The 14,788-nt window shown below is 34.2% G+C and overlaps 1 protein-coding gene across 1 annotated transcript in view; it reads left to right on the top strand.

Annotated features, from left to right (window-relative positions):
• Positions 1–1,083: 1,083 nt before the first annotated feature.
• Positions 1,084–14,788, top strand: part of SAMSN1 (SAM domain, SH3 domain and nuclear localization signals 1) — a 162,217-nt gene continuing 148,512 nt past the window's right edge. The window contains exons 1-2 of the mRNA XM_081301982.1: positions 1,084–1,113; positions 7,115–7,246. Of these exons, the coding sequence (XP_081158108.1) occupies positions 1,090–1,113; positions 7,115–7,246 (156 nt within the window). The 5' untranslated portion in view covers positions 1,084–1,089. The remainder of the gene's footprint in view (positions 1,114–7,114; positions 7,247–14,788) is intronic.

Genomic DNA, 14,788 nt, shown 5'->3' with positions numbered 1-14,788 from the left:
ATCCAACAATGCTACTTCTGGGTAAATAACCCAAAGAATTGAAAACAGGGATTTGAGCAGATATTTTTATACAGATGTTCATAGCAGCATTATATACAATTGCCAAAAGATAGAAGCAACCCAAATGTCAATCAATAGATGAATGAGATATATCAAATAAAATATGATATACATATAAAATGAAATATTATTCAGCTTTAAAAATGAAGAAAATTCTGACATGCTATAACGTGGATGCACTCTGAAAACATTAGGGTAAGTAAAATAAGCTGCTCACAAAAGGACAAATATTGTGTAATTCCATTTATATTTGATATCTAGGGCAGCCCAGTTTATAAAGGCATAATGTAGCATGTGGTAGCCAGGAGCTGGGGGGAAGGAAAAAAATGGGGAGTTACTATTGAGTAGGTATAGAAATTCAGTTAGTGAACTTAAAAATGTTCTGGTGATGAATTGGAAGATTGCACAATAATGTAAATGTACTGAACACCACAAAAGTGTATATCTAACAGTGACTAAAATGGCAATTTTTATATTATATATATATTGACCAAATAAAAATGTGCTTATCTTTGCATCATGTCATGCAAGTGATTAAACTTTGTAACTTTGTTGATGTCAAAAAAAAAGAGGAATGGAAGATGGGGAGGAACATAAGAGAGAGCCTTGATCTGACATATTTAAAGGGAAAGGGTTACTTTTGCATTGAAGAAAGATGTGTCCTTCAGGGTTTTGCTTCATTTTTTAAATATAGTTAACTAGACCTACAGTTGTTTATGCTGCATCCTGCCCCCACCCCCTGGTTTTAGGAATATCACCATCACCTTTGATATCTATTTACACAGATCATGGTTAAGTCTCATTCTCTCATTTCATTAGTCAGGGTTCTTCATTACTTTAGGAAATTGTTTGTTCAATAAAGACCTATCTCATTTGATAATGGTCGCTGAATCCCCTGGATTATGGCAGGGATTTGATTTTGTAATAATCTCTCAGGAGAACTGTCCAAACAGCTGTGAAGGCAAGACAGAGCGACTAGGGGCAATCGTATTCTTTAAAGCACAGCAACAGAGACTGAAGCTGATCAAAATGAATCTTTTCTGCTTTTCGCTGGTGAGTTCTTTTACAGGCCCCATTTACGTTCTCATTTTTATGTTGTTGCGTCAAATAAAAGGAGTGAAATTAAGCTTTTATCCTAAGCTTCCTGATGTCAGTAATACATTTAGTGTTTCATAAAATAGTTCCCTTCAGAAAGAACAGAAATAATGCTTTCATTTAGTGCCCGTTAACTCTGTTCAGAGACAAGCAACTTAAAACAAATACATTCACCTACAATGATTATTAGTAATTTAATATTTTTATGATGACTTTAAAAATATGGTCTTCTGTGCACAGTACTTTTGAGGGACTATTTTCTTCTACTTGTTATTAATATGAGAAAAACTTTTGCAAAATATGCTGCATTGGGGTTACTTGCTTTGCTTTGAGATATTCCAGGAATCAAAAATTTTTCTTTATTGTTTGAGTAATGAATTCCATTCAATGTTGGCTTGGTTAACTTCCATAGAGGCAGTTTTCTGAGTTACACTGAATTGTAAATGCAAGGTACAATAGAAGAAGCCAGTCCTGGAGATGTGCTCACTCAAGGGTATAAGCATCTCTCAAATTCCTTTTTTACATTATTACTTTTTATTTTCTTTAGCCTGAAGTGGATCAGTGAAAGTTATCAGGTAGTCATAGATCTGGAAATATTTATAATTCTAACCTGCAATTGTGACCATATGCCAATGCTTAAAAGTGGATTTAAAAATAATTTTATTCATTTCTATCTGTGTTTACAGCGAGGCGTTAAGCCTATTCATTGGCATTTCAAGATGTCCTTGGGCGATCCCTCTCATTTGGGAAAATAAAATGGTCTACTTTTGATGTTTGTTTTCTTTCCAAATTGCAAATAAGATTAACATAAGTACTAGAGATGGTGCTAACATACATTGCAATACCTAAACAGGAAGCATTTTAAGCCAAGATAAGGGATTTTAATCTCGGAGCATCTTGAAAAATAAAATGCAATTGTGAGTTGTGAGAGGCTGAATCATCGAGTTTAAGTTGCCTGTGTAGTCCAATTTACTAAATAACTGCCAGCTCTCAACTTTGCTTTGTGCCATATAAATCTGACTAGAGAAATCCCATTTCAGGTGATTTAAGTGGTATTTTACATTCTTTTCTAGTTGATCTAAAATAGCTATATATGGTTTATCTGAATACACTTCCCATGGAAATAGGCAGTGTAGCACCAAAGAGGATTGCATTCTGAAATCATTTTGAATGGTAATATAATCAGTATGCTAATGTCTCTATAACATAGCATGGTTCAGCATGGTATAGCATATACTTGTAATCCTACTGCTAAAGACATATGACTATATAATGAGCTTGATTGTTTTTCTCAGTAATATAGGGAAGGAAACACATACTATAAAGAATTTCTTTAAAGTCCTGGCTCATGGACTTGATGACTGTAACGTGTTTTTCTATCTTTAAAAATTATCTTTATGAAGTTACTTGCTTAGAAACATTTTATTAGATTGAACCATCATAAACACTCAATCTCGTGTTCAAGCATTCCAAAGTTTGTTATAAAAATTAATTGCTTTAGTAAGAAAATACATATGAAATATTTGAAAAATACTAAAGTTATTTCAGTTGTTTTAAAAATTCATTTTCATGGAGTAAATAAAAAAATTACTTAGCATATTGATTCTCAACCAAAGTGTTCTGACAGCGTACTTTTATGATCAGTAAACAAACAAACAAACAAAAAAAGGTGGGGGGTGGTTAATAAGCTTTTACCAAGAATTTACTCATAATCCAAAACATATTTTATCTGTCTGTAAGAATGCAAACATGGGACTCTGTTCATTTCAGATATGAAAATCATTGATTGAGTGGAAAGATTACAGAATTTAAAAATGAAGATATATATATATATATATATATATATATATATATATATATATATATATATATTGACCTTTAAATCTCTGGGAAGCAGGTGATTTTAAATATTAAGTATATCATAGAGAAAATAGTGAAAAGTTAAATATTCTCTTATTTAAGTGTAGGGGGAAAATTGTAAATCTTTTAGTAAATGGGGTTTTTAAGAGAAATATAAAGCAGAAACTTAATAAACTACCCATTCAGAACCAGGAGTACTATAAATAATCCATTAAAGGTGATTGCTATTATTTTGGATCTATAAGCTTGAAATGGGGTCTATCAAAAGGGAGGCAGAAATACTCCTTTATATACGCCACTCTGACTCCACAATTTTTCTTGGCATTTTATGTTGTGATGAGCATTTTTAAAAGCTTGGTCATTTGAAGCAAAGTGATTTTCTTATTGGCCTCATCATACAGTTATTGAGTTTAGCATGACTTTGTAACCCATGAGGTTGTGAATCAATTATCCCTGCACCATTTCTTTAGTGATTTGAAGCCCTGCCTCTATCTTTATTTTGACTTTCTAGTCTATCTCTCTTTCCCTCACCTTTTGCTATTTCTTTTTTTTTTAAAGAGAGAGGAGAGTGAGAGAGAGAGAGAGAGAATTTTTTAATATTTATTTTTTAGTTCTCGGCGGACACAACATCTTTGTTGGTATGTGGTGCTGAGGATTGAACCCGGGCCGCACGCGTGCCAGGCGAGCGCGCTACCGCTTGAGCCACATCCCCAGCCCCACCTTTTACTATTTCTTTGACACACCTATTTAATATAATTCTAATGTCAGGTAGATACCTTACTTAGAAGAATACATCCTCCTTGTCCTTCCAAGTTTTGACTTTTAAAAGTCTTTGTTCTTCTTTATCAATTTAGGATCATGTAATCAAAATCCTGCTCCAGATTTTCATATAATTTGACAGCAGATCCTAAGTTATCTACAAAAATATACAGCCTTATTTTTATCAATTCATTTAATTTTTTCACGGCCTTTAGTGATGTTTTAGAATTTTCTCTATGAAATTTTTACACAAACTTGGTTCAATTTGTTGCTGGAAATCTAAGTACGTTGGCTGCCATCATAAACATTTTTTCCTTAGTTTGCTTTTGCTAATTTATATACACACTGTGATTTTTAGATATTGGTATTACAAATAAAGAATTTTGCTAAATTAAACTTTCCTGGTAGTCTGTGGTGTACTCAGATTTTCAAATGCAATCTATCAATTTCCTTCTTCTCAACTTCTTACTCTCTTCTCTGACATTGAAAGGAGAGAATGCTATGATGCAGGCATCATATAATTTCTAACTAGGATTTGTGCAATTACTTCTAATTGAGTTTACCTAAGGAGTTTGATAAACAACCCTAATCAGGATAAGAAAGTCCCATCTTTTCCCCAACTTAGTAAGATTTTGTCACAGATATTAAAATTTTCACCTGCCTTAGAAGATTTGTTAGGATAAACATTCTCATGAATATTTAATGTATATTTATATGTTGAAACATCCTAACATTCCTGTATTAAGCACAGATAGGCCATGATGAATCTTCATATACACCATGAGTTTTAATTTTCTTGACATTTTATTAGGATTTTAAAAAGCAGGTTAAGAAAAATTGATCTGTTGTTTTCTTGCATTGAGCTGAAAGTGCCATAATTTTATTTTGCCAGAGTTGTTTTTTGTCCTATGTTGTAGCTTCTCAATATACTTTGTCTGCATGTTCATGTCTTTTCCATTTTTCCTCTAATGCTGCAGTCTGGGCAAAGTCTTCAGCATTTTTGTACTTCTCAGGATAGAGAAGTTCATCCCAATTTTCAATTATTCAATATAAATGTCTGCAATTATGATATTCATTTTTAAGTTTTTTTTCAAAATTGTTTGGTTTTGCTCCTATTTAATTACTCTTGTTCCATTTGTTTTGTTTCATTATAAATTATTTATTTTTAATCAGATGTTATATCTTCATTTATCATTGTGAAGATCATAAATATTCTTTCTTAAATTATTTCTCCATCTGTTTTACGATTTTAATTTCATCTGGAATGAACTGTTTTATTTTCAGATTTTCTGGTTGGCTCTCTTTCTCAGCATTCGATCCCTTCCCATGCTTTGGCTTTTTGAATGATAACTCTCGTCTTTCTCTCTTTCCCCGTGCTCTTTCTCGCTCTCCTTCCTGGCTTCTTCGCCTTTCTCCCTCTACTTGTAGACATACCTCTCAAGTGTCTCTGTGGCCTGTTTAGAACCAGGTGTACATTGCTGGTGCTGGGAGTTCACATCCAAGGTGATACATGGTGTATTACTGATCCAGACCCTGAACCATTAGGAGCTTTATCTCATTTTGCTGGCAGCGTTTTGAATTTTGTTTTTCTGTCCTTTAGCTGCCTATAAGCAGAACCCCAGCAACTGCTGACAGAAGATTCTTTTCTGTCTCATTTAGATTTCAGATGAAGTGCTGTATGCGGAAGACATCTTATTACCCCTATGAGGTTTAAGTCTGGCCCATGCTGCCTGTTACTGGAGGAAGGCGTAGCATGCTCTTTTGCTTTGCTCACTCTGTGTTTCTGTTGGTTTGGGGTTCACTTCATGTTAATAAATGTTAGAGCCTGCATATCTTCCTTAACATCTTATTTTCACAATAATGTGCCATGTGTTTGGAACAGTGGTTATGCAAAATAAGAAACTGCAAAGCATAATTGGCTGAAAGTTCTAAATGTAGGCAGTGTACTCAAACTTTATTTTGCTAATATGGTAATAAAATATGTTTTTAAAAACAAAAACATCTTCAGTACAGTATGTTTAAAAAATAAGTTGAGATATATAGTCCATCAGAACTTTGTATTGATGACACCATCATCAGCATCACTAGTTAATGTACCTAGAATGAAGTATGTAACTCTCTCCTTTAAGTTTGCTTGTAGATGATGCCAGAAACTAAACTCATTCTGTCTAAAAATGGAGGACAAAAGCAAGTCAATTAAGTTTACTTCAAAAATACAAGGAAAAGTCATAATATCATTCACAATGGTTTATATATGTCACAAAAGATTAAAAACAAAGAATATTATTTATAGTATGCATTTTCTAAACACTAATATTAATGCCTTTACTATCTGTGTGAAATACTTTTGCTATTTCAAGGAATACAGAGTTTTCATTTTATCTTTATGGCTCCTCTTCATGGTGAATAAAACTGCTGCTTTACAGCTGAAAATGCTCAAGTATAGTAGATTGTCTTTCTTTATACAAGTAAGGGATACTAAATAAAGATGCAAGTGATTAAATCCTGTGACCCAAACAGTATATTGGATGGATCAAGGAGGCTTCTTTTTAGGAGTTTGAACTGAAATTCTTCATCATCATGCCTCTTGAGGAATTGCATCATTTTGTTGATCATGCTTCTTCACGTTTAATTCTTTTACTATTTGTTATTTATTTATTTATTTTTATTTTCTTTTTAGATATACATGACAGTAGAATGTGTTTTAATGTTTTATACATACGTGGAGTATAACTTATTCTAATTAGGATCGCATTCTTGTGGCTGAACATGATGTGGAGCTTCACTGGTCATGTATTTATAGATGAACATAGACAATTTATGTCCAATTCATTCTACTGTATTTCCTTTTCCCATCTTCACTTCCTTCCCTTCATTTCCCTTTGTCTAATCTAATGAACTTCTATCCCCACCACCCCTTATTGTGTGCTAGCATCTATATATCAGAGAACATTCGACCTTTGGTTTTGGGGGATTTATTTCACTTAGAATGATAATCTCCAGTCTATCTGTTTACCAGCAAATGCCATAATGTCATTCTTTATGGCTGAGTAATATATTATCATGTATATATATATATATATATATATATATCATATTTTCTTTATCTATTTATCTGTTGAAGGGTACCTACATTGGTTTCATGTCTTGTAAGTGGTGAGAATGCTTTTCTTCACTGTTGTGTTCACTGCTGAAAAGTATCATACTATAAACTCTTGATCCCTGTGTCTAGCATAATTTAGGTAGAGTACTATGTATAGGTAGGTTGATAACTTAGGTGCTATTTCAAGGAAAATGATTTTTTCTCTTAGTCTTTAACTCACACATCTCTGCCTTGCAGGAGGGATCTACGGATAGCTTATATGAACCAACCTCAGGGCAGCAAGCTAACCAAGAAAGCACCCGTGGAGGAACAAGCTGTCCTGTCTCACCCACTGAGGACAGGGCACAAATACACCACAATCTCTTCATGGTGAGTAAAGCTTGAGTGCAGCAAATTTATTTTCCATTGCATATTTAGACTCATTGCTCAATGACACCTGTTAATACAGCAAAAATCCACTGTTCTCAGAAAAGTTCTTCATTTACGTTTTTTTTTTTTTTTGTACTGGGGATTGAAATCAGGGGTATTCAACCACTGAGCCACATCCCCAGCCCTATTTTATATTTTATTTAGAGACAGAGTCTCACTGAATTGCTTAGCACCTCACAGTTGCTGAGGCCTGCCTTGGCCTCCTATGCTGCTGGGATTAGGGCATGCGCCACTGCACCTGTGATTTTGTTTACTTTTAGTTTCTGAGTTTCTCCTCGTTGTGGCAGCTTTCATGATTTTGGCTTCATATGAACTACTCCTTATTGATTATGCATATAGTATATATTAGGTGATCACACAAATTAAAATATTTAATACTCAAAACATTATAATTACAGACATTTTCTTGATGAGAAATTGCAGGAGAGAAAGGCAAGATAATTGGCCAAAGGTAATAAGCCATTATGTGTTACAGTTGGCAGGTGCCTTCATCAGTGGCTTCTGGTTAACCGGTTCTGGGTGTGTGTGTGTGTGTGTGTGTGTGTGTGTGTGTGTGGTGTGTTTGGGGAGGGGATACATGGATTTGTAGAGTATGTCAACTCCCACAATGTAAACATGTGTCCCTTCTAGCTAATTTACAGCTTCCAAAGGTTAGCTACAGGATTGCAATACCTAATATTTAATTATTAATTATTTTGAACACTGACTTCAGCATACCACCATCAGTTTTCCAATCCTGTAGCCTAACCACTTTACTAAACTATTTCTTAAATTTGCAAACACATATTATCAGCTTAAAAAATAGGTTACCAGAATGGAAATGCAAACATTTTTGTAAATTATCATTAAAGTGACAGAGATACAAAGTTCTCTGAGTTCTGCAATAACAGGGAACTTTTTAAAAATAATGCTGTCTATTCTAACTCTTAGTTGTGCTGTATTTAAAATAGTTTTATACTAAACTTGTTTAACTTCATTGTGACTCAGGACAATAAAATATTTTTAAAATGTCTGCTGCAAGTGAGAATGTTTTAGGTGTCATCTCCTGCCCTTACAATCAAACTTTTGCCCAATAAATCACAAGTAATTAACGTTAATGATAATTTATGCAGTGCCTCTGTTTTTGTAAAGCACTAAACTCAGTGATGTGTATATATGAAATTATTTATATTTATTCCCACAACAATTTCAGAAAGGTTTAGAAATGTTGAGAAAAGTAACTTGCCAAGTTAAAAAGAGGATGTATGAGGATTCAAGCCCAGATATTTTTTACTCTAGAGAAAGGGTTACAATAAAGGCCTTCAGAGTTTTACACTTGCCTTCACACCCACCAATTTTGTTCTTTGGTTACATTGAAAACTGCTTATTTTTATGGCTTACAGAAGATTTTTGCTTCTCAGAAGCATAGATCAACTAGAAAGAAATGCTATTAGTGAACAAGTTCAACAATTAGTTTCAGTAAAATAGAAATAAGACAAAAACATTTTCAATCCAGTGAAAACTCTTTCCTCACTTCTATACCCTTTGCAATATCCATAGATGTTGGCATTGACAGATGTGAATATGAGGAGGCAGAAATATATTTTACATATTTATGTGTGAGAGAGAGAGATCATTTACATAGAGGCCCTTCTTTGACCTCATAGAATGTTTATATGCATTTTCACCCTGTAATTAAAAGGAAAAATTGAATAGAGCCTGAAGATGTTTCCTCAAATGTGTGAATTTAATAAGTATGCATGACAAATAAACAAGTTCATGGCCAACTAGCCCACTAGAATTTTTTTTTTCAAAAATCATGTATCTTACAACAATAAATGATAATAATAAAAACATGATTTAAATTGCTACAGTTCTCTCCCTTTCTGTTTCAGTATTTAGTTAAAAACTTATGTATATAAAAAACCTTGTATGTGTATATGTATGTGTGTGCACACATAGGATATCTGTATGTGTGAGTGTGTGAGTGTGTGAGTGTGTGTGTGTGTGTGTGTGTATATATACACACCCATAAACTGAAAGGTCAGTTTGACCATTGATTCCACCATTTCATTATTGACTTAAACTGATCTTACTAAATTATATTTGATAATTTTTATATTAGCAATGAAAATAGTTCCTCTGTTGGATAAAATAAAGTCAGTCTTCTAATAATGAAATTAAAAGATTTTAAGGATCTGCATTCTTAGTCTTCCTAGTTCATGGTTTGAAGTTTTCCTGATTTTCCCTCTGAGCCTCTGAAGAACGGATTTCTTTTTTTAACCCTAGTATTTGTGTTTATTTCAGTCTTCCCCTTCCTTTCTTTTTTCCCCTAATTCAAGAGAAATATATTTTGGAAAAATCTTGACAGTATCAGAAAAATATTATTTTTGACGGGGTTCTCTAGAAATACTGTGAGCACTCCCCTAATGTGGATTGTGCTCTGCCAGGAGTTCCTAACCCTCAATCCAATTGTGTCTGTAGCCTTCCCAGAGAGGACAGGTGCTCTCAAAAGCTGTAGCACCAACCTGACAGCACTGCTAGTTGTTACAGTGAAAATTACAACTCAACCTGAAAATAATGTCATAGGCCAGATGAATTGAAAAGAAAAATCAAAACAAGAGAAGACTGCTCAGGTTTTTTTGGCTTCTAGTAAGAGCTATTGTATTCATACATAGTTATTAAGAATTTTACTATTTGGAAAATAATTTTAAGCATGGAGGGGAGTTCCATGGACAAACATAAGATTATCCAGAATCTCAAACAAGATGATCTGGTATAGACCAACTGCACAATTAAGGGTAGCGGAGTTGTTGGGGGAGAGGGGATAAGTTTTCCAGTGAGGAACATTATGTATAGTTGGCTTGTAATTAAATGCAGTAGTTCCAGGAGAGGATGAAAATTTGGAACTGGTCCAAAGAGGAATCAATTAAAACATGATATTTTATTAAATTTGAAAAAGAGAATAATTTCATCTAGTCTATTAGCAAAATCAAGGAGTTTTGTAAGGAATCCTGCTAAAAACAGTGGGTAAAAACTCCATAGAGTGAACAAATATAAATATAAATATTATATGCATAATATATATAACAAGTATAAATATGAATGTTGAAAGAAAATGTAGTAGCATTCTAAACTAAGGACTGACCACTCTCTTATTATATTAAGTGTTGAATGTACATGCTTGGTCCTGTACATGCTGCAGTATCTCCTGATTATGTCCAAGTGTAATAAATATCTTGAATTAGAAAAAGAGTGAGAACATAAAATTTTGTATCTCTGCCAATTTGGGGTTAACTAGATCAAACCTTAAATATCTGGTTTGCCATCTATATTGATTGATGGAAGCAAATAATCATCAATTTTCAACTTCATTTTGTATCTCATAAATTAAATTGATGAGAAATTTGAGCCTTTTTAAAAAATGACTTTATATGTAAGGCAGGGGCTATGTTCCTATTATTTATATCTTGCACATAGTGGTTGCTCAATAAATATTTGTATACTAAATAAATGGATTAATGCAGGTGCATTTCTTAAGCTAACAAAAGTATTAATAATGGTGATTCAATGATGCAAGGTCTAAAAGTGTGAACTTTGGTGGAGGGCAGAAATGAATTCTCTACTTATGAGGTATATGACCTTGGAAATGTGCTTGAATTCTCTCAACCTCAGTTTCCTTCTGCTGTAGAACATGGAGAATGAGTCTCTTTATAAATCTGGCCAAGCATGATTGCAGACAACAGAATCTGCTCTTGATAATGTAAGCTGAAAGGATTTAGCACATAAGTTAGAAGACCATCAGAAGGGATGATATTTCATATTTCAGAACAAGGATTGCAAATTACAGCCTGAGCAGCCTGAATTTATACTGTCTATGAGCTAAGAATGGCCTTTACATTTTTAAAAGTTTGTTTAAAAACAAAAATAAATGAGCCAATAGAATGCAATAAAATCTATCTGCAGCCTAAAATATTTCTATCTGGCTCTTTACAGAAAAAGGTCGCCATCTCTGCCTTAGAGCTGCACCATACAGTCACAGGTGGCAATCGAGTATCTGAAAAATGGCTAGTCTAAATGCAGATGGCACTAAGTGTAAAAAAGTAAGCCATATTGTAAAGACTTCATATAAAAAGAGTGTGAAATATTGTAACAGTTTTATATTGATTGTTGAAATGATACTATCTGAGGTAGGTCAAATAAAATGTCAGTCATTTCTTTGACATAGTTGCTGGAGATGGGGCTCCACTTCCGCTTCCCACCTTCTGGATTTCTTGTAAATGCATGCATTCTGCCACACTTAAGTCATATCTGTTATCCAGACTTCAAGGGAACTTGTGAAATGCGATTTTCAGCCTCTGGCTCCTGCATCCGGGAGACAAGGCAGAGGAAAACATGCCAGACCCACACTTCTGCAGTAGGCACAAAGAGGGACTGACTTTCTGCAGGTGGCTCTTCTCTTTTGTAGATAGTGTCATTTCCACCTCAGGGTCCAATTGTTAAGCTCATGTTGAAAATAACTTGGAACTAAAAAATAAATATTAAAAAAAAAGAAAATAACTTGGAGACAACTATCCTCTGATTTGGGGGTTTGTAAAATGTTAACAAATTAAAACATAATTTTTTCTCCCAGTTAAGATGGAGAAAAATGGCAAAAGGCAAAGCTATTTAATACCATTCTATTTTAGAAGAAATTGCAAAGATTTATTACACAGAAAGACTTTGTTATAACTTCTGGCCGCTGTTTTCAAGAGTGGCTGGACTTCAGGATGACCTAAAGATACAAACAGATAGCTAAAACCCACCCTGAACCTATTCCTGTTCATTAGAAATAGCATGACCCACATGTTTAATTTTAGACATTCTAGTAGTCACAATTCAAAAAAAAATTAAAGAGAAATAGGTGAAGTCGGTTTAAAAATCTATTTTACTTAAATGAATTAATCCAAAATATTTTCATTTCAATACACAACTAGTTATATTCTTGTATGTAAGCTAACACTTTGGGATCCAGTGTGCATTTTAATACTAAGCAGCACATCTCAATTCAGATACTAGGGCTTCAATGGTTACAGTGAGCTCAGCCTCAGAGAAGCAATAAAAACGGTATGTTTTTACCCACCTTTGGTTTTCAAATCAGAATCAAATCAAAATTTATTTCCTAAATCGCATCAGGCACATGTGCAGTGCTCAATACCCACATGAACATTTGATATTGGTGACAGAATTGAAACATCAGATAACTAGATAGTATCAATTGTCCTCGTTTAGGGCAGTATAAGTATTAAAGAGTAAAAATACTCGATGACAAGATTTGTTTACGTAGATTTAGAATGAATACAGATATTAAAATTTAACTACACTTGATAAGAAATATTTATTTACATATTTAGAAAGAAATAAGATTATAGGGAGCATAGGTATTTACCAGGGATGAAGCTGAGATGGAGACTCGGTTGAAGTGACAGGTGGAGTCAAGACTGGAGTTCTGGCTTCCCAAACACTGCTCTTGTTAACTGGCCTCTGCCCCAAGTGTGTTTGTGTATGGTGCAGGCACACACGGGTACACAAGAGTGGGAGACTAGAAGAGGTGTTAGTGGGAGAATGTTTTTGGGAGATGAAAGTGAGGAGGAGGGCAAGATAGCATGAGGAAAAAAAAACCTCTCCACAATATAATATATATGCTAAATATAATCTGTTATCTAGAGGACATAGCAGACAGAATTGAGATGGGCAATGAAGTTAATAGACTAGCATTTTATTCTTGATCCCAGGCTGGGAACTGTGTATCCTCGGGAATGTTATTGAACTCTGACCTTAAATTTTCTGAGCAATAGAATATGGATAAAAATATCTGTCTCTTCATTTGTAGGGAGGATCAAATGTTAGAAGACATTTTAAGCACCTGGCACAGTGTGTGTTAATGATCATTTCCCTTCCTTCTGCAAACCATCACACTGGGGCAGAGTGATCTTTGACTTTAAGTCAAACTCTCACTTGAGCGTCGTATCGTTTTAAAATAATTTCTCAAAATAATTTGTAATCAGCACTCCTTACCTAAAAGCATTGATTTTTAGTGGGCTGGACAAGAAGAAGCAACAGGATTTATTGTTGATGTGCATTAGGAAACCTGAGATTTTAATCTCTGCAAATTGCCTCAAAGTCCCAGGTGTAGTGCAATGTTTGACAATTCAACCTCAGATTCCCCACCACACATAGATAGTGGTAAACAAGAAAATCTATCATAGTGAACATTTGTTCACCTACTAACTCATATTTCAATGTTTTCCTTTTAAACTTAAATATATAAAAAACGAAAGTTTATTTTTTAAAAATATATACACTTATCCACATTCTGCATTGATGAAAAGCACGGGAGAAATCAATAAAATTGGTCCCAGCTACTAGATGTTAATGAGAGGGTAATATAGCAGAATCAAGCATAGTTTTAAACACAAACAATGTGAAGCGTGTCTAACAGTTGGTTAGAACTCAGTACTAATGAGGCAAGGTCAGGGGTTTAATCCTCTTATGGCCAGTTAGTTTTTGCTCTATCCTGTACCCTCTAGCAACATTTGTGACCCCAGCCAGACATCTTGGATATGCACTCCACTCATCATCAAGGGGTCTGGGTTGGAGGACAAGGGCCACCACTCAAAACCATTACCCATGACAGGAAAGGCAACTCCAGGGAAGATCTACCTTGCTTCCTTTGCCCATGAAGGCTTTCCATCACTATAATCAGTCTCAAGGCCACCAGGTGCAAGTCTCAGCCTCAGCTTATTTTCATGAGAAAATAGCAAAAGCATTAAGAAAGAAAACTGAATTCTCACCCTGGCTTGGTTCCTAAATAGCATTAAAGAAGTCATTATCCAATCTGGAACTCAGTTTCCACCTCTACAAAATGAAAAGATTAGATTAGGTGCTCTCTAAGGCCCCTTACTGCTCTCAAATGATTCCATGAATATATTTAAAGTTTCTTTTTTCTTGCAAGGGGGAACAACTGTTTAACATTAAATGTTATTGTTTTCCTTTCCGAATTGCAGGCAGAATTCTAAGTTGGCCTCAAATGAACTCCTCTATGTTAGGTAGGATTTTCTGAGGAATGTTCATAAGTGTGTGTGTGTATGAAAAAGAGAGAGGGAGAGAAAAAGAGATTTTAAGTAATTGACTCATGCAATTGTATAGGGCAGTCTAGCAGGCTGCAGACCCAAGGAAGAGTTTATGTTAAAGTGGAAATTTGAGGGTAGTCTGGAGGAAGAATTCCCTCTTCCTTGGATGAGATTGGTGGAAATGTTGTTATCAATTTAACACCTTAAATTGATTAATTGAAGCCCACCCCCATAATGAAGGGTGATTTGCTTTACTTAAAGTCTACTGATTGAAATGTCAATCTCATCTATGAAATGCTTTCATGACAACATTATAAAAAACATTCGTGTTTTACCACATATTTTAGTAATATGACCTACACATGTTGACACACAAAAATAACCATCATAT

Source organism: Spermophilus citellus (genome assembly GCF_964194105.1).
Source record: "Spermophilus citellus genome assembly, chromosome: 7".
In the NCBI taxonomy this organism is placed as follows: Eukaryota; Metazoa; Chordata; class Mammalia; order Rodentia; family Sciuridae; genus Spermophilus; species Spermophilus citellus.
This window is presented reverse-complemented; position numbering and strand designations above follow the sequence as displayed.